This window comes from Chroicocephalus ridibundus, chromosome 5 (assembly GCF_963924245.1).
Source record: "Chroicocephalus ridibundus chromosome 5, bChrRid1.1, whole genome shotgun sequence".
NCBI lineage: Eukaryota > Metazoa > Chordata > Aves > Charadriiformes > Laridae > Chroicocephalus > Chroicocephalus ridibundus.
The window spans coordinates 56,473,473-56,500,160 of NC_086288.1; the positions used below are offsets into that span (position 1 = coordinate 56,473,473).

At 39.1% G+C, this 26,688-nt stretch overlaps 1 protein-coding gene across 1 annotated transcript in view; it reads left to right on the forward strand.

The window, feature by feature from the left end:
• STX18 (syntaxin 18) overlaps positions 1 to 26,688 on the forward strand; it is a 71,473-nt gene that overhangs the window by 41,230 nt on the left and 3,555 nt on the right. Inside the window, exons 3-9 of the mRNA XM_063335291.1 lie at positions 7,275 to 7,390; positions 9,307 to 9,384; positions 9,488 to 9,554; positions 12,878 to 12,993; positions 17,736 to 17,824; positions 25,618 to 25,676; positions 26,239 to 26,308. Of these exons, the coding sequence (XP_063191361.1) occupies positions 7,275 to 7,390; positions 9,307 to 9,384; positions 9,488 to 9,554; positions 12,878 to 12,993; positions 17,736 to 17,824; positions 25,618 to 25,676; positions 26,239 to 26,308 (595 nt within the window). The remainder of the gene's footprint in view (positions 1 to 7,274; positions 7,391 to 9,306; positions 9,385 to 9,487; positions 9,555 to 12,877; positions 12,994 to 17,735; positions 17,825 to 25,617; positions 25,677 to 26,238; positions 26,309 to 26,688) is intronic.

The following is a 26,688-nucleotide window of genomic DNA, read 5'->3' on the forward strand; positions in this document are numbered from 1 at the left end:
TTTCAATTGATAAGTAAATATGGTAAACACCAGACACTTATATATTAGAAAATTATCCCCTCTAACGTGTGATCTTTTAGGGCTTTCCCAGCATTGTTGCATTTGGTTAATGCATATCTTTAGTGAGTTAGTGATGAACACTACCTTAAAAAAAAAAAAAAAAAGCCCCTCCCGACTCTATAAAGGCTGAATATCAGATTCTTAGTCATCTTTCATAAGTGATATGCTGATGAGACTTTATGGACCTTAGGGAATAATTTCTCATTTATGTTGCCATAACAGAAAAATGAATAGTACCTTTCCTTTTTTCAGTTCTGTAGAGAATTAGCTGTAAGGGTAGGGGCTATTGCTTTTGTCTCCCTTTGGTCATAAACTGTTTCCAGCAGAACAAGGTGATCTCTCTTCCTGGAAAGGAGAAAGCAGGGACTCTTGGTTCCTGAAGATGTTAACAATGTGTAGGTGCTTTTTTATTTTTGCTTATTAAGCAAACTGTGATCACTCCTTTCAGATGAGGATTGTTACTTACTTTCCATTTTTAGTGTGACTGCTATATATTCTATATATTCTTCCTGTCAGACCATTTGCTGTAATGAATTCCTACATTGCTTTCTACACTGTGCTGTGTGAGATCCTGCCTTCAGTCTTTGGTAAATTGTCTAATGTTTCGTCTGTGAACAACTTGTGCCTTTGCTTGTCATCGTCGGCTCCTTCATGTTTTTGATCGTTGAGCCACCAAGACAGTTTGTATGTTTGTGTTAAATATAGTTTGAGGAACTAGCTGTAGTGTCCTAACACTTGGGAATTTGAAATGGTCCTCTTGGGATTCCTCCACAGCCTCCAGTTTCTCTGAAGGATCTTTCAAGGTTTAGACAGTTTAAAGACCAGTAGTTACTCCTACTGTTTTAATCAAGCATTGGAAAAGAATTGAGAGAATTCTAGATTTTTGACTACAGAACACCTTGTACTTCTCAAAGAAAATGTTTGAGAAGAGCTTTCCATCTGGGATTATTAGACATCTAATTTATTGTCTTTTGCAACTGCAGAGATGCTCATATACTTCATCAGTGTAGCATTGATTAGTTCTGAGTAGAAATGATGCTTTTTCCATGGGAAAGGCTGGATGGGTGGCTTCTGGTGTGTCTTCATTGCATGCTTCTGTGGTCCTTCTGTACAGTTAAGTGTTTGAACATTTCATATGTTGTTTATTGCAAATAATACACTTTGAAAAAATTCTTAACAAATTATGTGTCTTAAAAAATCATGTTGGTGCCCAGTAATTATGCCTCTTGCCCTAGCAATTATCTACTTAGTAAAGCAAAAAAAAAAAAAAAGAAGCAACAAATCAGTTACAGGTTTTCCACCTAGCAGAAAATTGTTGAATGTTTACCCTGTGTTTTGTGGAGAGTGTTCCCTTGGCCTAACCAATAAAAGAAAAGAAGGACTCTAAAAATAGTGCCTTACTGGCTCCCGTACAAAGCCAGACTGCTTTCTTGTCTTCACCTAATTGTGTTTTTACAAGAAGTGAGGCTTTGTTTGTTATACTAAGATAGTAAAACATGTAGATAATCTGTAAGGACTTTCTTCATGGAGGAGTATATAGTTCTCAAGGGAATTATTTTCAAATTATTTCTCCTCTTTTTTGATTGTACTATGTTCATATATTACATTTTATAAATAGTAATTCTTCATAGTAGCATTCTGGAATTTCTCAGCGATATTTTACAAAACTGAAAATACTAATTCAGGTATGCCCATACTGCCTGCTCTAGTAGCTGAAGCTTTCCCACAGACTTAAAAAAAAAAAAAAAAAAAAAAAAAAAAAGTTTTAAATATGTTGTTGTGGAATGTTTTGCCATTTGAATTAGACAGGTTTTTACCAGACAGCATTTGGATGGAAAAAGGTAGTAAATTAAAATGCACAAAACATAATAAATAATGTTTAAATTTAGTAGTTAAATAAGAAATAGAATAATTTAAAATTTAAATAATTTACAACATACTAGATGCTCAAAGGGAAGAAGTTTAAAAATGTCTGCTGTATTTACAATTAAGGTTATACATATGTGTATGTGGCGGGGGGGCATTTATGTATGTATTTGTAAGGCAATATTTGCAGGTGGTAAATGGGGCCTATCTCTGCTAAAACACTACAAATCAGTATTTTAGAACTGGTTTATTTCAGCTTATCGCTTCTCTCTCTTTTGTAATACATTGCTGGAGGAAAATCAAGTTTTTCTGCTTGATTCGGTGTCTTTATTGAACCAGTAAGCAGAAAATATTTTATGCACCAGCAGAAAGAGTTACTAATTCCAAAAGCTGGTGTAACGCCTCCATCAGCTGTGGTTCCTTCTGCTTTGCCAGCAAAATAGGATCATAGAAATGGTAGGTGGGAAGGAGAACGGCTGACACATTCAAAAAGAGAATGACTAGGCCATTCCACCACCGTGTTTTGCTTGCTTTTAAATATTTCTTTCAGTGGAGATTCCATATCCTCCCTCTGCTTTTTCCTGTTTCCTTACCCATGCTACTAGAATTTTTTGGTTTACATTAGCTTATTTTGATTTCTCCTCAGTCTCTTCTAGAACAACAATTACTGTATATTTGGGGTTTCATATGTGTTCTCTTTGACCTTTGATCGTGCGTTTTCCTATCCTTTGGCCACTCTCCCGGTTGGTGTTGCAGTGAGGTGCTGAAATGAAACAAAACTCCAGCTGAGGCCTTGCCCAAAGCTAAGGGTAGCAGAAAAGTTACCTTTCATTTGTAATAGATTATACTGCATTTATGCTTCCCATTGTAATGATGACTTTTGACGCAGCAGCACGTTGTTGTTATGTTTGGTTTATGATCCAGTATGATCCCAGATGGCTTTCTGAAGAACTGTTCCCTAATCAGTTATTCCCCATTCTCTGTGGGTTCAGATAATTGTTCCTGCTGCAACAAAGAGCCTCTGACCATTCCTTATTTAAATTCTTCGTGTCAGTTCTCCAAGTTGGCAGTATTGTTTTGAATTGAAGTCTGGTTGCCTTGATACAATTTTAATTCACTTAAATTTGCAGAGGCATAAAGCTAATCAGTGTATACTCCATTCTCAATACTGTTGTTACAGTATTAAATAGCCTCAGATTCTGGACAAACTCCTGTGGAACACAACTCGGCGTGTCCTTCTGTTTTGGTATATAACTGCTCCAAGTTCTGCTTTTCAAACAGTTTCACATCCATGTGGTGCTTGTTTCTAACTCATTTATTTGCAGGTAGCTTGTGAGAATATCATGTGAGATGGTAACAAAAGCCCCACTAAAGAGAAGATATATAGCAATGATTGCTTTTCATCCATCCATAAGACCTGTTATTGCACCCCAGAAGTAAATTACACTGTGTACGACTTATTCTTGATATATCTTGGCTACTGGTTATCTTTTTGTTCTTCCCTAAGTGCTGAAAAATTGTTTGATTATTTATTCCTATATTTTCCTAGGCTGAGTGCTCTGTAAGTCCTCTGCTTTCTTTTTTCCTTAACACTATTTTTTAAAGTAAGTTGCTATACTTCATCTTTTCATTGACCTAGCATTCCCTTGTTCTCCCCTCGTTCTTGGCATCGAGGATACATCCTTTCATTTGACGCATTTCCTATTTTAGGTGTTTCTCTTGGTAATATTTCAGAGTAATCTTGTTATCGTTGGTGTCCCTTGCTGGTTGTGTCTCATCCTGCACTTGACCCTTTTCTGATTCTGTCCCTACGTGCTGTGTTCCTTTAGACTTGTCAGTAGCAATCAGACCTAATTTGCACTTTCAGTATTCTGGTTTTTGTGTTTGAGCTCACTGAAGAGCTCATGAAGCAGCTAAGTTGATCTCTTACTGCATTACCTATTCTTCTCTTTCATCAAGGGCAGAATTGCAAATTATTGTAATGTCACTTCTGTACAAAAACTACTAGTTCACCTGAATTCTTTTCCATTCCTTTTTATGTTTGCCTTTTCTATGCAATTTAACCTACTAATTTTTCTAGACTATTGAAGTCTGCCTACTTGATGGACACCGTCTTTATCTTACACTTCACCCACCTTCTTAAAAATCACAAATTACCCAAGTTGCCTTCCAGCCCAAGTCTCTCATGAAGCTTTCTCCTACTGATTAGGATAAAAATCTAGAAGAATTTCTTTTCCCCTTTCTCCCTTCTTTATCTGCATGCATTAGGCAGTGTTTGTCTTAGCTAATTCTTCTGATTGCTGCTGAAACCTTGTTCGTTCGACATTTCTTGATTTGGTGGCATATCAGCCCATTGCTGTGATACTGCTGCTGCACTTCTGAGCAAGTATTTGTATCTCTGATATACAGGGCACAGCTGGATTGTTTTTTGTTCAGTTGTGGTTTTTCTTGGTGTGTTTTTTGTTTTTCCTTGGCCTGTTCTTTTTAAATGAATGGTTCTTTTTACAGTAAGGCTTAGAGGATGGTCATTAGATGGATTTTCAGTATAACATCTGCATGCAGATTTACTGGGGAGTGCAGTGGGGACTTCAGTACCCTGTTAGTACTAGTGGATGCCATATGTGTTTGGATATAACGGGATGGGATTGTGTGACTCCATTCTTGCCTTCCCAAGGAGGCTCGGTTTCAGGTACCCTTGCCGCCGAGTGGCTTGACCAGCTCTCGTTCAAAAGTGCTGGTACCAGACACTATGTAAGATGTAAGCAGTTATAAAAGGAAAAGTTTTCTATTTCTCTTTTTACTGGATTAAGCTGCATTTTGCTACCTTTGAAGCTGAGAAACTCCTATTTAAGAATTTGATCTACCATAATTTTGTATTAGGAACTATGAAAAGTAACTGAACAACTTGTTTCCCAACATTAAAGCTGTTACAGTTATCCTCAGTATATCACTATATTACTACTGGTTACACTGATAGTAAAAAATAAAGTGTGCCTGAGGCAGGTTTTTCCATATGTCTGATTTAAAAGAAAATTCTGATTTGTATTTTCTAATCATTGTTTTTCCCTGTAATGTGAAAAGTGCATTGAAAGCATAGAACTCTGCAAATACCACAAAGCTGGGCAGGGTACAAGAACCTAGACGCGTACAGAACAAGAACTTTATACTCTGTTCAGTAGCAGACCAGCCAGAACTTATTGTAATCTGAAATAGAAGAGTGGAAATTTTTTTTGCTTCATCAAGGGGCCATTGTGAAGCTGTTACTCCATCCTCATTTTCCATCTGAATCCATGTGCACTGACATGCTGAAGTAACTCTAGGCATGGATCACAGAACGATGTTAAGCGTTATCCCAAACCAGATGATCTTAATGGTCCCCTTCTGTCTGGGCCTGTGCAGAGATGGATGTAAGAATGGATTTTCTGGCTTTACGCATGCTGAGAGCTTGCTTATGCCATGAACTGGTGATAAAAAGAAACATCTATATAAGCTGTGCAAAGGTAGTGGGGGAGAGATCTGTCCTAATATATTTAACAGCATGAGTAACTTATATTGCATACGTAACTATCAATATGTCATCTTAACCACACTGTGGAAAGCCTTTCCATCAGATGTCTCTAAAATTGGACTATTTCAAATCTTCCATCATTCAGAAGCTACTTTTTCAGAGAGTGCGAATTAGAGTTACAGCTTAGAAGACCACTGATTACAGTTGCAATAGGGATTTTGCTACAAATTTATGAAACCCATTTGTCCTGACCAAAGAACAACAATTCGGCTAGTAAAATATGAATAGAAACACTATATAAGGCTGCTTTCCTGTAAGTTATAAAAAATAATTTTATGACATTTAGAGTAGTTTTAATGAGAGGGAGGAAAAATCCTCATGTTTAGAAGGCAAGTACACGGTAATGTTGGAAACAAAACACGTAAAATACAGAATATTACTTTTAATCAGTTTGCCTTACTGTTTGCTGGCTAATCTGTGCTTGTGCACTAGCTGGCCAGTAAGCAGAAGCTAATTTTCAAGGCAGGTGAACCATGTGCCCCTTTTTTCATGTGCGATCAGTCACGTGGGATGGGAATGAAGACATTTTCCTGTAATACTGAGGGACATTAGAGTAAACTTAAAGCTTTTTGGAGGAGATTTGGGAGACCCACATTGACAGCACACTGACGATGCAGGAAGGAGCTGGTGGTTTTGTATGTGATGAGAGATGATACGGTGGGGTGATGTGAATTGGTTGTAGGGCATTCCCATGCCAGGGATTGCAGCAGGCACAGGGAAGATTTGGCATGGCTGCAGTGAAGTATGTGAGAGAACTCTAAGGGTATCAGGCTAGCTTTGCAAATTGAAGATCCTTTCTTTTTACTTGCGTTACTGCATTAATATAGTTGCATTATGCATAACTTGAGCAAGTGGGGAAATTTTCACATGTAAACAAAAATCTGAATTAAAATGAGGATATGAGTTAAGGCTTTCTTTCCTGTTCTAAAAGGCAAATATAATAAGCTGTGATGACTGTATCATCAGGAAACCCAAGATGAACATAAGATAAGCTGCTGTAGCAGAGTTTTATCATCCTGTTATCTCTGGCTGCAGAAACACTGTTAAATACCTTTATACAGTATGCTTTTCTGGTGGTTGTCTACAATGTGTTAATATTTTACTGACAGGCCTCCATTTTTATTAATTCAGTAACAAAAAGATATATTAATCCTATAAGAAAATATTACATAATATATAATCTAAAACAGAAATAAGCAACAGGAACAGGTTTTAATAAGTCTTATAATTGACTCAATATTAAAAACGTGCATTATTTTCCAATATTCTTCTTTACTATGGTTTGAATTCACAGATTTCATAGTACAGCTACTTTAAAAATGAAGCTCAGTATTTAGGATAATGAAAGCATACATTTAAGTAAAATGAGTTCCAATTTTTTGTACTTCTTTCAACATTTGAGCTATTCCTTTATCCTACTTGTTTTCACATTTTTAGGTTTGAAATATGCCTCACTGGAATAAGTACTGAGGGTAATGATAGATTTTCTAGTTGTATTTTCTCCTTATCTGCTGAGTATTTTATTATGTACGAGATGATAGCATATATTGCTTTTTCTCTTATCTTTTACTAGTCAAAAAATGTTTTAAAAAACCTCTCAGCTTTATAGAAGTGGCATTTTTATCAGTGATGGTTATTGTATTTTTTACTTCTTTTTCTGTGAAAATAAGCGTTGCAGAAAAGCTGCTGTGGAGATGGTGAGTGGGAAGAAGGTCTAACATGTGTACTTGTGTATTTTATGTTGAGGATTGCTTAAGTGACAGTTTGTCTTCTTTCTCAGCCATATTATGTCTGACTATGTGAGGATGACAGATACGGAGCGTGATCAGATAGACCAAGATGCTCAGATATTTATGAGGACCTGTGCCGATGCCATTCATCAGCTGCGAACAGAAGGTAAACTGAGCAACTCTTAAATGTTTTTTCTTTGTTATTGATAAAGGCTAATATAATGCTGAATATTGGATGGTGAATCTCAGATGCTTTTGGAAAGAGATTGGTGAAGTCTCATTGCCTTTTTGTTTGCATCTGTGTAATCCCATTGGCTGATTAGTACTGTACTTAATTTTCTTTAATGTTAGTGGAAGGAGAAGCTAGAGGGTAGAATTTTATTTGTTCAAATACACTAACTTGGAAATGTAAAAAACATAGTCTTAAATACTTACTACTTGAATAGTAATTTAGCACTGTGCCATAGAGGCCTGAACCTAAGCTCACTAGATTCAATGGCTGTCTCTTTCTAGTTTGTCCACCTGTAAGGTATTACAAGTATAATCTTTCCAAGTTTGAGTTAATTAAATAACTTTAACACAGTCCTGATAAAGTAACTGCGTTTTTTGACAACTTGAGTATGGGACCGTACCTTTACGACACTATCTTGTGAAAGTTGTAGAGAGAACTTCTGGTTTGCCATTTTCAAGTTGATTTGCCGTATGTGTGGGTTATTTATCAATATGCCAAAGACTTTCATCAGCTTTGAAGTGCTATCTAAACATAGTTGTGGCATTATTCAGAATCACTGAAAGTCAGTCACGCATGGGAACTACATAGTATCAAAATAAGAAATATTAATGTATGTGAATTAAAAGGATGCTTGACATAATAAATCCCAAAGATTTCCACATAATCTATACACTGGAGAATTTAAAATGTTAGAAGTTCAATGTTTTAAGCAAGTTAAATCTCTAGATCTGTTTTGCTGTGCTTAACTTGGTGACAACTATTCTTGTTTAGAAATTTAGAATCATAGAATCATAGGATCTTCATGGTTGGAAAGGACCTTTGAAATCATCGAGTCCAACCATACACACACACAAAAACCCCTACAATCTCTGCCACTAGAGCATGCCCTGAAGTGCCACATCTAGACATTTGTTAAATACCTCTAGGGATGGTGACTCAACCACCTCCCTGGGCAGGCTGTTCCAGTGCCTGACCACTCTTTCAGTAAAGTAATTCTTTCTAATATCTAATCTAAACCTCCCCTGCCGCAACTTCAGACCATTTCCTCTGGTCCTGTCATGATTCACCTGGGAGAAGAGGCCAACACCCACCTCTCTCCAACCTCCTTTCAGGTAGCTGTAGAGGGCAGTGAGGTCTCCCCTCAGCCTCCTCTTCTCCAAGCGAAACGTGCCCAGCTCCCTCAGCCTCTCCTCATATGCTCTGGTCTCCAGACCCCTCACCAGCCTGGTAGCTCTCCTCTGGACACGCTCCAGCACTTCAATGTCCCTCTGGTACAGAGGGGCCCAGAACTGAACACAGTATTCGAGGTGAGGCCTCTCCAGTGCCGAGTACAGAGGCACGATCACTTCCCTGCTCCTGCTGGCCACACTATTCTACACTACACACAACTATGCTGTTGGTCTTCCTGGCCACCTGGGCACACTGCTGGCTCATCTTAAGCTGGCCGTCCACCAGCACCCCCAGGTCCTTTTCTGCTGGGCAGCTTTCCAGCCACTCTTCCCCAAGCCTGTAGCGTTGCTTGGGGTTGTTGTGACCGAAATGCAGGACCTGGCACTTGGCCTTATTAAACCTCATACAATTTAATTGATATGAGTCAGTGGCATAGGTAAAAAATCAATAACATAAATATTGTAAGGCACTAGTTGTTTTCAGCTTTTGGTCGTTGTAATGATTTGCTGGTTTACAGAACCTATATTTAAATATAGCTATGTTTAAAATAAATACTAATATGTAATATAAATTGTTAATAGGCTTGTCAATATAACTTGCCTATCAACTGAAAACACAAACTTTTGTGCAATTCAGTAAGAAGTTAAAAGATTGTGTTATATCTCTTTTTTTTTTCTCAGCACACAAGGGTGTCCAGTCTGCTCAGGTAAAGGAGCATAGAACAGCTGTCTTGGACTTCATTGAAGATTACTTAAAAAGTAATTAGTATTTATTGAATGGTTAAAAATGAATGATTTTATTTTCCAAGAAAGAAATCATGCTTTTCTAACCTGAAGTTTTGTTTGCTGCAATCTTGAACAGGAGTGTGTAAGCTGTATTCTGAACAAAGAGCCATCCGTGTTAAGCGAGTAATAGATAAGAAGAGACTGTAAGTAGTGTCAAAAAATAGTTTAACTCTGCCTTTTGTTTGTAGGACTGTCAACAAAACTATTATTCATGTTTAGATTCTAAAGAGATCGTTTTAGTGGAAATCTGTAGTTGGATGAGCAACTTTTGCTGTCAGTGGGTGCATTCCAGGACTCTTTTACACTTCTGGCATGTGAAGTTAAATCTGTAAATGGCAGAGTGCCAGTATAGTGTTTTACTTCTCATTTACATAAATGATTAAAGCATCAGATCAGTAAAATATGGGTTAATAAACCTATTGAACTTCTACAGATGCAACAAAGTGTTTTTGTGTGTCCCATTAAGTAATATTCTGCATAAAATAATTTAGAAGGACATAGGTCATAGGTCTCAAAGATGCTATTTAGGCTACTGTCTAGATGTTTAGGTAAAAGAGACGCTTTAATTCTTGCAAACTTCACATTAAAGGTTTCCCAGTCAAGATGCAAAATGTACTTAGCACTTAACTACTTTACTGAAATATTATTACAGAGGCAAAGAGAGTGTTTTTTTGGTTTTTGTTTGGTTTGTTTTTTTTTTAAGCCACTATCTATCTGCTAAAGCAAGTTATTATGTTGTGAATAAATGCTACTTGAGATGGCGGGTCTTTGTGGCAAGTAGAAACATGATTAAAATAAAAATCTTGAATGCAACTTCTTAACTAAAACAAAAGAGTTTCTATTTCCAATCGTAGCATACATTCAGGCTGCTAATGTAGAGGTGGCAATGTCTAGTAGAAGATCAAGATGATGTACTTGCTGGCTTTTTGGTTTGGTTGGTTTGTCTGGGTTTTTTACCAGTTGAGTATCAAAAAACATACTTTTTCAAGTTTCTTTTTCTGCACGCTCCCAGGTGTAAGAATGACAGGGGGAGTGAAAAGGTTTGCAATTTATTTAATACCTGAAGGACTTGCCATGTCTTCTCAATCTGCATTATTTGAATTCTAACCTTAAGTTCAGTTATGTACATTTTGATTTAAAAAGAACAAATTATAGAACATACATATCAATACATAAATTCTTGATTTTTTTTTTCCAAGACTCGATGCTGCTTTTCAGTTTGGTGTTTGGCTTGATCAGCTATTTACGTTGACATTAGACAGAAGTTTTCAGAAGTCCATAAGTGCATTATATTCAGGTTGATTCAGCATGATTAAGCACAGTTAGATTCACTGAGATGTATCCTCCTGAGACATTAATAGTAAGTAGTACAAGCCAAAACCAAGTAAACAAGATACCCCAGACCAGTTCTGAAATTTGGTAGGAAGTAATGAGAGAAAAGTAAGGCAGTGGTATTTTTGTAACTCCCGTAACTTCTCTGAAAAAACATACAGAAACAAACTCTGTGATATTTTTCATGTTGATTCATAATTTCCCCAAGGATTTCAGCAGACGCTCAATGTGATAATAAGAATGCGTTCCATTACTTAAAAGAACTAGGCTTTCTTTATATAGTGCATCCCAAGCATTTTGTTCATTTTTAATTGAAAACTTTGTAGATTAGTGCAAAGTAAGGACAACAAACAATAAAGGAATAAATTTCTTTAAAAGTAAATTAATCCTAGTGCACATCTTCTTTCCTGCAATTTAGTCAACTTAAAATATGTGTGTCTCAGGCAATACTGAAAGGTGTCTGCAGTAGAAATACACTTCATCATGTTTCCTTTTATATTGATAAACATCCTAAGCTCTTCAACAAATCGACTGAGTGTTATAATTTTCTTACGTAAGTTGCCTTTAATTATTAACTCATAATTTTTGATTCTGCCAAGTTCTGCCAATTACATAGGACTGGTTCCCCAGAATGAAAAGTTGAGAAATAAAAACACAAATAGCTTTTTTTTCTGTAAAGGTTGTGATTTTCAGTTTTTATGTTTATTAGTATCCAAAATTATATTTGATTTCAATTTTAAACTTCTTTTGCCATTAGAATATCTTGTGAATTATGTATGCAGTTATTCAAATCAAGCTGATGTTTTTATTATCTGGGGAACTGGTGTTTTCTCAGTATCAAAACTATTATTTGAACTGCATGGACATCCAGATAAGTCGTCTTTTACTCATTATTAGGCAAATTTGGGACTTGAGAGGAAGTAGATGAGAGAAGAAGAGTTATTTTTTTGTAAAATTACCAAAAGGCCAGTACTTGCAGAGTTATTAGAACTAAGAAAGGTTCACTGTTACAGCTTTTTCTTGTTTAAATAACAGTTGTTCAGTGATGACTAATGCATTATATTCTGTTTTTCTCAGAATTTTCTAATTATGGGTTAGAACTTAGACACAATACAAAGAAGGAAAGGAACACACAATGCAACACCTTCTGTTAAGCAGCAGGGGAAAATTACAGATTATAATGAGATTAACTGTTGATTGCATTTAAGAGGGGAGGAAGTGATGAAGGTGGCACGGCAGGTGATTCAGCCCATTGCTTTTGGGTTTTTTGTTCTTTAGCTTCTCTAACAGCGTAATTAATAAACATTTAACTGTCCACTACGTTGCAGTTATAGAATTCATTGTAGACAATGATAAACCAGAGAAGTTTACTGCAAAAAATATGTTGACACTAATTTTAAACTTTTTTGGTGCCACAGTGAAACGTACTTGACAAGTACTTAATATATAATCCATGAATATGCCTCATTTTTTACATTGTCTTTGTATTAAAATTACATAGCAGGAACTTAATCGTAGTATATATCTGTCCACTGCATATGTTTTTTTCTTTTCCTTGCTTCTGAAGTGTCTTTTGGCAGACGAGGAAGGATCAGTTTCATCCTGTTTAAATTATTCTTTAAAGCTAGTTAAAGAAAAATAGCTGTTTCAGGAAAAAGGTGATTCTATTGTATTTTCTTACTTTTCCTTTATGATAATTAACAATATAAAGTAAAATTGTAATTACTACTTGAAAAAAAAAAGTAGTGGTGTTAGCCGTTGCTACTAAAAAGAATTTTCAGTATGACCAAAATGTTGGTTGTTTTGGTTTTTTAAATGTATATATTTCAATACACTGGATTTTTGAAAGGAAGTTTAATAAAATATCTGTGTTTTTATGCTATAGCCTTCAAAATTCTCCCCAACTCTGAACATGTAATGTGCTTTGTTCAGGAATACTATTCGTGCCCTCTTTGCTTTTGTAATAATATTTCAGTGAAAGTTGCTAAGTACATTTTGTATCTTGACTGGGAAACCTTTAATGTGAAGTTTGCAAGAGTTAAAGTGTCGAATTTAGCAATCTGTGCTTGCTCTTATTTTAGAGAAATTCAACTGTGGAATAAATCAGTTAAATTATAGGCTCTTGTGCTTCTAGGTCCAGACTTGAACCGGAGCAGAGCAATGTGTCCAAATCACCTCTTTCCCCGGAAAAATCTTCACAGAATCCTTCAGATGATTCTGAAGAAAAGCTTTCTGCTGAGGAAAGCAAAGGTAAGAATAAAACGTAGTTATATTTTACCTTTTGTGGCAAGGCCTGTCTGGTCAATAGTATTTCCTTCACATCACAAAGGCCTGTTCCTGTGACTGACACCTTTTCTATTTTCATCTTCTCTGAGTTGATCACGCTTTTGTGAAGCACATTGTGAGACTGAGGAAGCAAAATCTTCAACTTTTTTACATGCTTTTTCCAACCAGATAGAAGTGTCTTATGCCTTGCTGGATTCCTCATCCTCTCCATAAACTCCGTGTTAACTCTTTCCGTTTATTTATTTTTGTCACTATTGATTGTCCTGGTTTCAGCTGGGAAACAGTTAATTTTCTTTCTAGTGATTGCTGTGAAAAAAATGTCAATCAATCATGTGTATTTGTTTATTTGTTGCCAAGTGATGTTTTATAATTTTCAAGGACTCTTTTCAGCTTCCCACAGAAGCTGAGAAGGAGCACAGACAGAACAATGGAATGGCCAATAGGAATATTCTGTACCACCCATGTCACGCTCCGCATATAAATGGAGGTTGGCCGGGGGAGGCTGGCTCCTGGGAGACCTTATAGCAGCCTTCTAGTACTTAAAGGGGGCCCACAGAAAAGGTGGAGAGGGACTCTTTCAGGGAGTGTAGCAGTAGGACGAGGGGTAACAGTTTTAAACTAAAAGCGGGTAGATTTAGATTAGATACTAGGAAGGGTGAGGCACTGGAACAGGTTGCCCAGAGAAGTTGTGGATGCCCCATCCCTGGAAGTGTTCAAGGCCAGGCTGGATGGGGCTTTGAGCAGCCTGGTCTAGTGGGAGGTGTCCCTGCCCAGGGCAGGGGGGTTGGAACTAGGTGATCTTTAAGGTCCCTTCCAACCCAAACCATTCTGTGATTCTGAAACTTGCAAACACTGCTTCCGATTCTTTGGTGGCCTGCTTCTGAGGCCAGGAGATGTTAAGTCCTTTCTCTTAGCCATTTCGGTCTGTCCTGCCAGTACGCTGGCAGAACTTCATTGCAGAGTGCCTTTTGGAGTACCACCACTATGCAGATAATTGCAGGTTGCATACCTAAAGAGAAATCTCGTTTCTAATTTTCTGGAGTTGCTTTCCCTGGCTTGAGTTCTCCTGCTTCAGACACCCGCTTGGTCTAGCAGAGTCCAAGGTAACCCTGTGATTTACAGCGTGAAAATTATTTTTGGAGAGAAACAAACTGTATGAAATGTGACACTACATTAAGATAATACTTCATCAAGATAGAAGAAATGCACTGGATAGCCATATTATTCTGATAATCAGTTATTGTTTCTTTGGTGATCTTTATTAAAAGAGTAAAGTTCCTCTTTTTGGTGGCTTCAGGGCCATACAAGGGGTGGATTCATGTGAAGTGGGTACTCTATCTCTAGATGAAGACTCTAATACTGAATTACCTCCGGCGGGCAAACGGTTTCATTTTCTGATACGGCATTGCTTATCTTCCTAACCAGTTTGTACTCCTGCAGCCCTATCAGTATGCTTTTTTTTATCCCTGCCACTGAATTTGTTGTAAGGAGTAAAGGTTTTGATTATGTGTCATTTCTAGTGCTTACTACGTTTTTATAGTATGTCTTAAGTGATGCAGCACACGGGCATATAGATGAGTTTCACCTTAACCCGTTATCAGTGTTTTGCAGCTGTGAGCTAGTGCCAGCAGAGAAGCGGCAGCGTAGTAGCATCTCTGTTGCCCTGTGCTCTCGCCTTGTTACAGAACGTCTCTGCAATCTCTGAAAGTCCCCACTCCCACCACATCATGTCGTTAGAATTTTTAGCTCCAAAAATCTGTGTCACACCGTGGAAAACGCTGTTCTTTGGTTGCCTTGGACACAGAAAACCACTGCAATAAACAGAAATGAAGCTTTATTTCTTGCACATTAATTTTGAGTACTCCAGTTTTCACTTTTATTAGTTTATGCTTTAATTTTTTTAATTAGAAAGTAGGGGTCCCATCACATAAGTGATGCTGATGCAACACTTATGAGGGATTGCTGACTAGGCTTTGAGAAAACAATGAAACTTGTATGTCAAAATAAATCTGTCTGAAACAGTTTATAAATGCACACAGCCTGTGATTCTTCACCTAAGTGTAAGTGTTGGTTGCTGCTGCTTATAGAAATCAGCCTTGTGACTTCGCTGGTAGGTGGTTGTCAAAGCATGGGAATAGCATGAACGAGATGACTAGGAAACAAGAAGCTCCGTTTAAATCTTGTAGCCTTTGATAATTTATTTTTTTTTTACAAGTAACTTTTCAAATTTTTAAGAAATCACCATGTTTAGAAATAAACTATTTCATCCTCAGGATGTTGGTGGTTTAGAGAATGGTGATCACTCGTATTTATGAATTAGCCATCATCAGCATGCCTGGGTTCCTTGCATAAATATCTCAGCTGTAAAGACAGTTCTTCTGAGAGCAGCTTGCGGTCCTGTCCTGAAATTGAATGTTACGGTTGAACAGCTGAATGTCCAACTTAGTGTGCTGAAGCACAACTTGGGTTTTCTCTGGTTTTTTTGGTCAGAAACCAAAGCAAAATGTGATTACTTTTGTTTTGAGGCAAAGCACCTGTTTACATTAGGATTATACCGGACATGGCTCATGGTAGGAAAATAGTCTCTCTGGAGATTGCTTTTACATGCTGACAGTATTTGTTTGCATATTACAAATTTGACATTTTGTTTATGGATATAAATGTAAATGATGAGTAGCTTTTGAAGTGGTCCATAAGTTTAGCAGCTGTATGCTTTCAGCATGGAAAAGGGTTCAGAGGATTTGATCATTACTTTGTACCTCCGTCGTGCGTTAACTACTTCTCTTTCCGCAAAAGAAGCGTAGTTTGGCTTTTGCTGGATGAATTGTAGAAAAGCATTAATGTCAGCTCAATGAAAGCTGCAGAACAACTTTCCCAGTAGCCACAAACGTACCGCAGGGACAGGAGGAACCCTGGGGAGATACATGTTTCTCACTTACCTCTTACCATAAGTATATTTGCTTATTAGCAATCACATTGGGTACAGGTGCTGGGTTTTTAACAGGGCTGACAGTTCCTGAAAGTAATTGGTTCCTCTGGGATAAAATAGGAATATACCTTATTTCTTGTCTCCATGAACTAATTATCTTCTTTTCTTTGAATCCAGTAAATAATTCATTGTAATCTTGATATAATGTAAATACATTGATTACCTAAGAAAATTAGTTTTGTGTTTCTGTGAAATAGGCTTGAAATAGTCATGATGCTCCATGGAAAACATAGAGTTGAGTCCTTTCTAAACAATCTGTAAAGATATTCTTGTTTTTATTTCTTGTAAGAAAGAACAGATCTGGTTTTGTTGGATTTTTATTTTTTTTAATTTATTATATTCCTTATCCACATCCCTCATTTGTAACATTGTTATTGTTTGTATATCCTGGTTTGGTTGTTGGGAAGCAAAATATACATTTATAAAGGAGACATACACAATAATGCTCTTATAATATTTATTTTTCAAGAGTTTTCACTCTTGAAGGATAAAGGGGGAAAATTCTGTTTATAATCCTTTTCATATATTTGTTTATAAATAGGACTATTCCTTTCAGAGGCTTCCCAAGAGAATCTGAATGATGACACAGCAGTGCTGCGTATGCAATTGAAAAAAAAAAATAGGTTTAGAAGGTTATAACAAAACAACTGAAAATACTTGTAAGTGCCTGAAAAAATTGACTGGCATAAACAGGAAGTCTGAAATCTATGAAAAAGTAAAAAGTAAATCTTTCTGTATTTTTAATTTGCAACCTGCATCTGATTGAATCAAGCAGGTTCAGCTTTGATCCACTGTGGGGTGGTGTAAATCCCTCTTTTGGGTTTTGTAAAAATGTTGACAGGCAGCGGGGAGAAGAGGGGCCTTCTCAAGAGTGCAGTCTCACCGTTAGGATTTCAAACACTGACGCAAGAACAGCTTCAGAAACAGTAGGTTCCTGCAGCATACTTTCTTGTCTTTCCCATTCTAACGTCTTCATCTATAATCAGAAGTATATAATTAAGCCTAAAAATAAAACTTCCAGAAGGGAATATCCCAGAAATAGCCGTTTTTATGATCTTTTATGCCCAGCTCCTGCTAAGATTTACGCAGATGATTAGCTTCAATCAAAGGGGAAGTACTATTGAAATCACTGAAGCAGCCGTGATGTGTAGGGGTTCGTTTGTGGGATCGGATTCCTCTTACACGCAGGAAGATCCCTTGCACAGCGTGCTGGAGGATTTGCACTGTAATATGCAGTTTGAACAGTGTGAGGAAATAGTTCGTCCACTGAACTTTGCTCAAAATGTCTTTGAGATTCTGTTTGTACCTTTTGGAATGAGGAGCTGGTGGTTCTGTCAAGTCGCATGGGAAGACAATAGTTTGCAAATAGACTGGCATTTGGAAAATCATGTGTTTTATTCTGTTAAAAGACAAATGCTACGGTATTTTGTGCCCTAACAAGTCTTAGTGTTTTGTGAGTTGTTTTACATCCTTCACCATCAATATATTAGTGCAACTCCTTGTAATTCACAAAATTAAACATATGCATAGGCTGTTGTCCCAGTTTAGAAGTTAAAGGTTATTGGTGTAATTTTGTGCTGTAAATATAGGGTGAATCTCAGTGAATTTCAATTGAGATATAACAATTTCATTAGCATTCTGAAATGGATAAAAAATGATTTTCACTTCACTACTCAGTGTCCTGCATTGTCTCAAGTGTTTGGTGGCTCTTTTACAGACAGGAATCTGCCTGATACCGAAAGTAACCTTGGATTATGGGGGGATGGCAAAGGTGAAGATGAGCTGTCACCTGAAGAAATACAAATGGTAGGTATATCTCGTGTCTTATCGTCCGTTTTATTATATTTTCTGCTGTATTCATATGTGTTAAGAAAGTACAGGTTCACCCAAATTCATTTTCAGCTTTCATTTTATGGAGAATAATGCCATAACAAGGTATACATTTGCACATGGTTTCTGGGTTCTTCTGGTAGCTGCTAGTATTTAAAATTGCTACAAAATACTTACATGGAGCCATGAAATTAGTAACTATTAGTAACTATTTTTCAACAATTATTAATTGCTTTTTTTAGTCACGAAACAATAGAAGTCAAGGCAACATTAGAAAAAGCATTATGAAACTTCTGAAAGAAGAAAGTGCTGGCCATTTTTTACTTGGACTTTCTAGAACACACTTTAAATAGTTAAACTATTTGAAGTATAACTATGACGTTATACTTCATTTTATTGCTTTTTTATTTTTTTGGATTATCAAAATCAGATTGGTTTATTAGAAGGAATAGCTACAAGCTTTCTGTCACAACAGAATCTCATTCATTTTACCTTTTCTGCATTTCCTGATTATCAGCACATTTATTATTTGATCCATTTCTGCTTACAGTTGAACTGCTACACTACAAAATTTCTGACATAGGCATGCTTGCCGACAACCTATCTGTTAGATTTTTTGATATTTTTAAAATTTACCATTTTGAACATGGCTCAAAATTCTTAGAATACCTCTCTACCTTAGCACACATTGTCATCTCTTATATAAAGAAAGAAAAACTGATTTATAACCAGCCAGTAGATGTGCTGTTTTCAAAGTGGTGAGCTCCACTAAGGGAAAGGGCTGCTGCAGTATGAATGTGTGAAGCTTCCTTGGCAGTGATGAGAGATGTTCCCAAGCACAATATGCATCGCTCTTCCCATCAGAGATGAGTAAGTTGCACATAATTACGGTGAGGTTTGTCAAAGAGAAAAGGTTCTTCAGAGGCTGCTCTTGAGGCTCTCATATTGTTCTTGAGTGCCAGCCTGAAATCGAAAGGCTTACTCCTGCTTTCTGTTTTCTTTTTAAAGAGAATTCTTTACGTATTTTCATTCTTCTCTGTGTAGGCACAATATTATTAGCCCCCCTGCTGTAAGCTTCCAGAGGATCAGGAGGAAACAAGCATGGGAGACAACGGCTCTGAGAGGGCTCACTAATAACTGACTACTAAATGTTGGATTGCTTTTTCTAGGCCTCACACTGTAATTAAGTTTTAAATGTGTTACATCCCTTGCCATGGTACTTTGGGAATAAATACATTTCTTTTTCATTAAATCCTTTTATCCTTTTTAGAGTAAGGCCCCAGATACCTCACGATTTAGATGAGCTGACGAACTCTGTGAGTTTTTCTCTATTTCTATTATCAAGATGAACATCTTAAAATGCTGATTTTTGCCCACTGAGGATTTGAATTTTTCCCTGGAATAAGTTCCCTTTATTGACCTGTGAAGGGGCCTAAGTAAGAGAAAAATCTATGTTCATATTGTAATGTTTTGAAGGATTTCCAGACTCCTAAATCTGCAGTCCTAAACCGCTTCTTATCAGGCGTTCAGACAGCTCTTCCTAGGGGAGAACTAACAGACATTTTTTAAAAATGCATTATTATTCTTTACCCATTCAGAGCTCTCCTGTGCTATGCTTTTTTTATCATTATATTTTTTTAAACTTGTTGTTTTACACTGATTTACTTCTGTTGTGCTCCCTGTGAACAGGGGTGTAAAAATAACACTGATGCTCCAAATTAAATAAACTTTTAGCTCAGATAGACTATAATACATCCTTACTCTTAGCTTACGCAGTTCTGCCTACAGTTTGCCAGAAAACTTATAGTATATAAAGGTGCCTTGATGTCGGTGCCTTGATGTCAGTGCCACGATTAAGCCTTGAAAAATGACTCGTGCTGGAGACTTTAGATCTCAGCTTTAAGTTCACTGGCCTGTTCCATGGGAAAAGAGCAACAAATTTACGAGACTGGTTAGAGAAGCAGAAGATCAAAATGCTACCAAAATACAAATAGCATATTTGAAGACCTGTGTATATTAATACACTGAAAAATCATTACTGCTCTTGTGCTATAGTTTATTCTTAAATTTCCATGTGTGAATTTCATTTAAAATTTATTTTTATGTACTCTCAGTACTTGTGTTTTAGTACTGGTACTAAAACTAAACCAGAATTGGAAAAAAGCATACAAAGGGGAGTTACCGCTAGAACAGCCTCCTCTCTGCTTATAAATTATTCTAAGTTTTGCAGAAGGCTGGCTCTGAGCTGGATGTCTGAATCTCCCCTTGCATCTCGCTGTGGTTCTCATCTCCCCCGGAGCCGTTGCCTCCTGCTGTGCCTCACTGCAGGCTCTGGCCGTGCCACCACCACAAGTCAGGGCTGGCCGTATCTCAGCTGCTTCTCGCACCGTCTGTGCTTCTGGCACTCTTGTGAAGAAACGGAGGCTTGCTTTCTGCCTCTCCTGAAAACTAACAGCCATCAGTTGCTGCCACGTTACGCCTTGGAAGGAGTCTACATTTATCATGATGTAAAAGAAAAGTGAGTCAGCGTTCGTGGCAGCGTTGACGCAGACATTTTTTTCTTTCTCCGCCTGTTGTCACGTAGAAAGTGAGCGGATTCTTTCTAGTTATAGGAAGTTATTATAGTTAATGTCCCCCAGTGAGGGTCACTTCTTTTACCATTGGACTGGATTGCATATTATTGGAGTTCTCAAACCGTACACAGAGAGTTGTGTTTGTGTCATACCTATATGCGCACAGCAGGGCGTCAAACGTAAAATGTTGCTACTAAGACGTTGATGCTCAGAGCTGAGCAAGCCATCCCTCTGTTCTCTGGACCTAATGTGATTTTTTTGGAGGGGTTGGGTTTTTTTTGTTGTTTTATGAACACTAAAATGAGCTAATTTACAAAGGCTAGGGATGTATGTGGTGACTATTCCATAGAGAAACTGCTCTTTCAGTGCATTTTTGAAGAAACTTATAGCTAAGAGATGACCTTTATTAGTAAAAGTTGGGTACTGTATAATTTCACTCCTAACAAGACTTTAAAGTCACTGGATCCATTATTCTCATTTTCAGGTACATTTGAGTCCAAGGTGTAAACACAGGTGTAACTTGGAAATCATTTGAGCATTTGAACGTGCGTTGCTTTTTTCATTGCTCACACAAATCCTTCATGCTGACATGGCAATATTTAATAACTTCATTGTGCTTTTAATGCAGGAATCAAAGGGTTTTCACAAACACATCACAAACCCTTACAGCTTCTGTTAATTTATTCACTCAAAGGACAGTTAATTATTTCTCCTCTGCGTTACGTTTACTGTTACAGAGAAGTTAATTTCTACTTTTTGAACATCCAATTTGTGAAGCGTAGGCCAGCTGCGTTTAAGTTACTGAGAAAATCCCGCAGCTCTCAGAAGAGGGGAGGTTACAGTGTAGAAGCTGCTGTGTTGGTTTTAAATTGGAATGTGTTGTGTCAAATCATACTTAACAATTGTCAGTCAGGGTTCCGTGATCCTTCCTGTGGGTAAAATAATGAATCAAAGCCCTATCGTATTGCTACAGCAGCGACTTCGATCGGTATTTTACCCACAGGAGCGAGCTTTACGTCGTTCCAAGTGGTTGCAGGCTATTGGATGATTTGCACAATAAATTTCAGTTTATAACTCTGCGTACAGGTGTATTAATGGTTTTTATAGTTATTGTGAGCAGATGTCTTGTGGTTGCATCGAGTGGGGAAAAAATCTGGCTCTGCTGTTTGAGTTGTGAAAATATCTCGTTTTCCCTGACTTCATCTTTTTTTGCTTGGTTGGTTTTGTCTTAAACTCAGGTACAGCACATATAACGACTTATCTCATGGGCAGCAGAACAGAACTGTGATTATTTCTAATATGCATTAGATTTTTAGCCACATCTTAAGCAGTTCGTCACTTTATGCTCTATTTTGATAACAGAATATTTCACTGGCATAAAAGAGGCGACTTTTAAAAGCCATAAATCATTGAGCTGTATGTACTGATTGCTAGAGTTTGGCTTGTGTTCCCATCATGTAAATCCCTTTGCGACACGCCGGAATATGATGTGTTCTGCGCTCGAACCTTTTGTTCAGTTGACCATTTTAGCATATCTTACCGCTCTCTGCGCCAGGCCATCCATCAGCCGTGATTTCAAATTGCAAAGATCATTTAGCAGTTTAAAAGGCGATCCGTGCCAGCGGAGGTTTTTAAATATCAAAGGGACTTTTTAAAGAATACGTCCTGAAATGGATTTGTGCTATTTGTAAGGGATTAAAATCATTCACTCTTTCTTTATTGAAAATTTGTGTTCTAAATTAGTTACCATCTCAGTTTTACTAAGGCAGCAAAATAGGGAATTTTCGACGTTGAATATTTGTATAGAAATACTCATCCTTACAGAAGTCAAAAAACCAATTAGAGCCTGCTGGCCTCATTTAGTCACTTAAGGACCAACCAGTGACTCGGTGCTAAATCTCGTGGCTGTTTCATTGCTCTGTTCCTCGGCTTTGTTCTGGGGTGACTCTACTAAAACCGGAGACATACGGTGGTGCCAACGTAAAGGAGCGCAGGGATGAAACACCTCTAACCATCCGCCGCTGTGAAGTAAATATCACTGTACCAGTCAATTATATTTTAACAAATGCTCTGCTCTGTAGGAGACGCTACAGACTGCAGTGACAATGACATTTGAATGTGTTGCAACGCTGATACTTTTTAATTTAACAAAACCGTTGGATCTTTAGGGTGGAAATCAGTGGGGCTTCAGGGAGCTGTGCAGCATGTTCCTCTCTGTTCCCCCTCGGCCCACGGGGCTGGTCCTTCCCTGAGGCCTCTGCCCCACGGTGAAGGTGACAGTACCTGACAGCCCTCCTCCTCCTCTGTGATCTTGGACTCTCTGGAGTCCTTAACCAAGGAGAGAAAGCGGCTCTTGCCAATCAGGTAGATAGTGAATCTCTAGTACAAAAAGAAATTTCTATTTTAAAAGAAATAATAATTTTGCATTATTCTTCGTGACGTAAATTGCCCATGTCAGAAGACTAAACCTTTTTCTATGAGATTCACTGTTACCCTTCTTTAAACATACCTGTCATTTCACACTCACTTCTGCCAAATTAAACCTACAAATTCCTGATTTTTAACACAGTCCCCATTTCCCCCATGTCATGCCAGTTGACATTTAATTTGCCATTGGCAGAGAGTCAGGTTCTGTTTCTCTGAGGTCCTGATGGGCCTGAAGCAAGCTGAGAACTGTTAGAGCACAGAGCGGGGGGGGGCAGCGGCGATGGTGCGGGGTGTGAGCAGGGGGGTGAAGGTGGCGGGTATGAAGGGTGGCTTGCCTTCTCTTGCTGTCTTCCTTTTCTGTGTTGGTCTGTGGCAGCGCAGAGGTCCCGCTCCGCTCCCGCCAGCCACTCTCCCTTCAGCCAGCGCTATCACCTGCTCCCGTGGAGGGATTCAGTTTACTCATCTACCAGAAAACTCAGGAGGAAGAAGGGGTCAGTGAGCTATGATGTCATACTGTGACATCAGACGAGCAGCAGCGCTTCCTTAGGACTCTGTATGTGGGGGGAGAGAGGAGCAGGACAAATTCCTCAGTGGCTGCGCTAGATCTTTTCCACCTCACCCTGTGTAGCACAGACACACTATTTCTCCTCGGTGTGAGTATTATCAAAGTACTTGGTATGGCAGAAGTTTCAGCTGGAACATTCTGGATCATTTCCAGATACATCGGCATCCAAAGCGATGCACACGAGGAGCTGCACAACCTGTGTAAGGAAGGACTTAAAAGACCTGGGATAGAGACACTGGTGGCGCGTGTGGGGCAGGGTGGGGGGTCACAGCCATGAGCCAAAGATGGTTACGAAACGCAGCACTGTAACAATGCAGTTCACGTACTCCGACAGACTGGCTCTGTGAAAGAAGCTATGGGTCAGATGAACTGTATGTCATCTTATAGCCACCGATTTTCATGTTGCATCTTAATAACGAACTGGGTTGTTGTTTAAACTACTTTGAAATACCAAGTGCTTCGTTTTCAGCTATTTTGGTAGGACTGCTCTAAAAGCGAAACGCCCATTCGCCTTTCACTGATGTAACGCGCCCCCCTCTGTTACCACAATTCTCTGCCATTCAGACTTCTTCCCCCCCTCCTTCCTTCTTTTGCTTTTTGCACAGGTTGTTTTCAAATACTCGCTATATTCTCTGGGCAACGCCTCCTTTTCTTGCAAGCTCAGGCGTTGGGCGCGTGCTCAGAGAGCGAGCAGCCCCTACTGCACCGCCTGCAGCCCGCGCCTGACCTGTACGTGGTGCCGCTCTGCCGGCGTTCTCATCTTTGACAGCACGCTGCTCTGCCTTGAAAAGGACAACGAGACCTTGCAAGGTGGCTGAGAGGACTGCTGCGCTTTTACTGCTAATGGAATTGTAGCGTGATTGAATGATGCCAAAATCCCGGCGCGTTCTGTAGGCTGGTTCAAAATAAGGAGATTAACTGACCTAGACAGGCCTTGCTGTCTTGCACCGCTCCTGCGTCAAGTTCTTTGCATTCTGCGTCCTGTTTTCTGCTATTCGCACTGCCGCATGTTTCACTCGGGTTTGTCAGAGGCGCGTAGCAGGCAATGATTTCAGCAGAAACGTAAATCCCATGTGCTGTTTCTATATAACCGCATAGACCAGGTCTTTTCCAACTTTGTGAGAAAAGCGCAAAGATCCATCCGGTTGGGTCCACACCACAAAGGCCAAGCTCTTACCGGGGCTCTGCCCATGCAGGATTCATTGGCAGAACACCTGGGAATACGCTTCCCCTCCTTCCCCCAGTACGGGATTGTCACCCTTCCTGGCAGGAGCCTTTGGGCCGGGGCTGGCCCAGGGGCTGGGGGGGCCGGGAGCCGCACGCTCCGGCTTTTCACCAGTGGGTGGCCGCTGCCAGGCTGCGGGATGCAACTCACTCGGGCACCTTGAAAATCCCAGCTCGGGGTGTCCTCACGGCTCCTTTCTAAAACACAGTCCTTAGGATGCGGTTTCCGACCACGGGACACCTTTCTCGGCCGTGTTGTGGCTGCGCAGATGTTTCAGCGAAGCCTGTCGTCATACTTGCTGCGCGATCACTCGTTCTGTAACGAACCCCGAATGATCCGACAGTCAAGTACATCTCAAAAGTCAAACCTTACTTTCCTCTATAAAGGCTTCTATTTATGCTTGGATTTTGAAAAATTTAGTGCTAAAAGTGTATTTAAATGTTTCATTGATTACTCCTGAGTTTCAAATGGCAGAGGTCTGCTGGAATAACTGAAGTATAAAGTACCAGATGTCAAAATATTTCATATCGTAGCGCAATCTACAAGCTCTTAACTTCATGCCAGGGGCAGCACACGAATAACGTGAATGACAATACAAGGACAGCACGAAGAGCATCAAACGCTTTCACAAGCACGAAAGCTTTCCCCACTCAAATTTCTGAAATAATAAAAAAGGACAGATTTCATCTGCCATCTCTTTCCTTACTGCAAAGTAACTTGAGGAAGATCTTCAAGATATTTTGGGCTTCGTTTCGTTAATGGGAGGAGAATGACAAGTGTTGCAGTGACTGGTTCCAAATAAGCAGATTCATATTGTTCGTTTAGGCCGGTATTAGTAATTCTGTAAGATCATTTTAGCTGAGAAGTTGTAAATGGGTTGTAGGGAAGGGTGGAAGTCGGCCGGTCAGGGGTGGGGGGGTTGAAGAAAGTTCCCTGGGTCCAAGCATGTGAACTCACGTGTGCGATTTCTTTCTTCCAGTTCGAACAGGAGAACCAGAGGCTTGTTGGCGAAATGAATAATCTCTTTGATGAAGTCAGGTAGAGTTTTCTGGTCCTTGATGGATGTGTGCGGGCATGTGCCAGTGCCAGACCCCGGGCAACATCCGCGGAGAGTGAATTTGCTGCGGAACACCCGGCTGCCCGAGTGGTGGTGCTGTGGTAGGAGGGGGGACAAAACAGGAGTGCCCAGGAGTTGAACTGTAGGAGTTTACACATTGTGCTGTCCCACAGTGTAAGGAATGGTTCTGAGTGACACACAAACTATCCAAAATAGTCTTGGTTAAATTTGGAAGGTTTAGGTTCTGTCTTGCTTATCTAAGTTTTAAAAGCTTGCCCATTAGATGAAAGAAGGAAGAGAGGTGAGGTGAAGCTCTCGCAGGGAGCCACTTCCCGGCTGGAGCCTTTCCCAGAGCTTGGCTGTGGGCTGGTCCACTTCCAACCCTGAATTCTCAGAGCACTCATGGCGGCTACTGCTGCAGGGCCCACGGCTACGAACAGCCGGCCCTTCTGAACAGCCCCCCTACTGGCCTGCAGCCTGAATCTGCAGGAGCAGGAAATGTTTGCCCTGGTTTCTAACAGAATGTTTCTGTTCTTTGCCAAGACAAATCGAAGGAAAAGTGGTGGAAATCTCCAGATTGCAAGAGATATTCACTGAAAAAGTCTTGCAACAGGTCAGTATAATTTAATACTACAGAGCAAATACAGCTTGACAGTTTTCTGGGGGGTATTTTGGTCTTGGTTGCATGCAAGATATAAACGTAAGATTAGTGAATCTTTCATGCAAATGTGAAGGAAAAGATTTTTTTGTGTGTTTTTCAAACGCAAAATCAACATTATTTAGTGTTGTTACTTATCGGCGTGTACTGGGAATGGAAAATGCAACAGATGTGTCAGGGCGATGCCTCTGCCTCAGAATTAGTGTCCTGTTGGATGCACTATTCTCTGTAAATGGTGGCACCTCTTCCAAAAGAGCTGGCAACAATTAGACAGGTTAGATTTGATTCTAGATAAATGGGAGACCTCCTGTGATCTTGGTGGTCTCCGTTCAGGC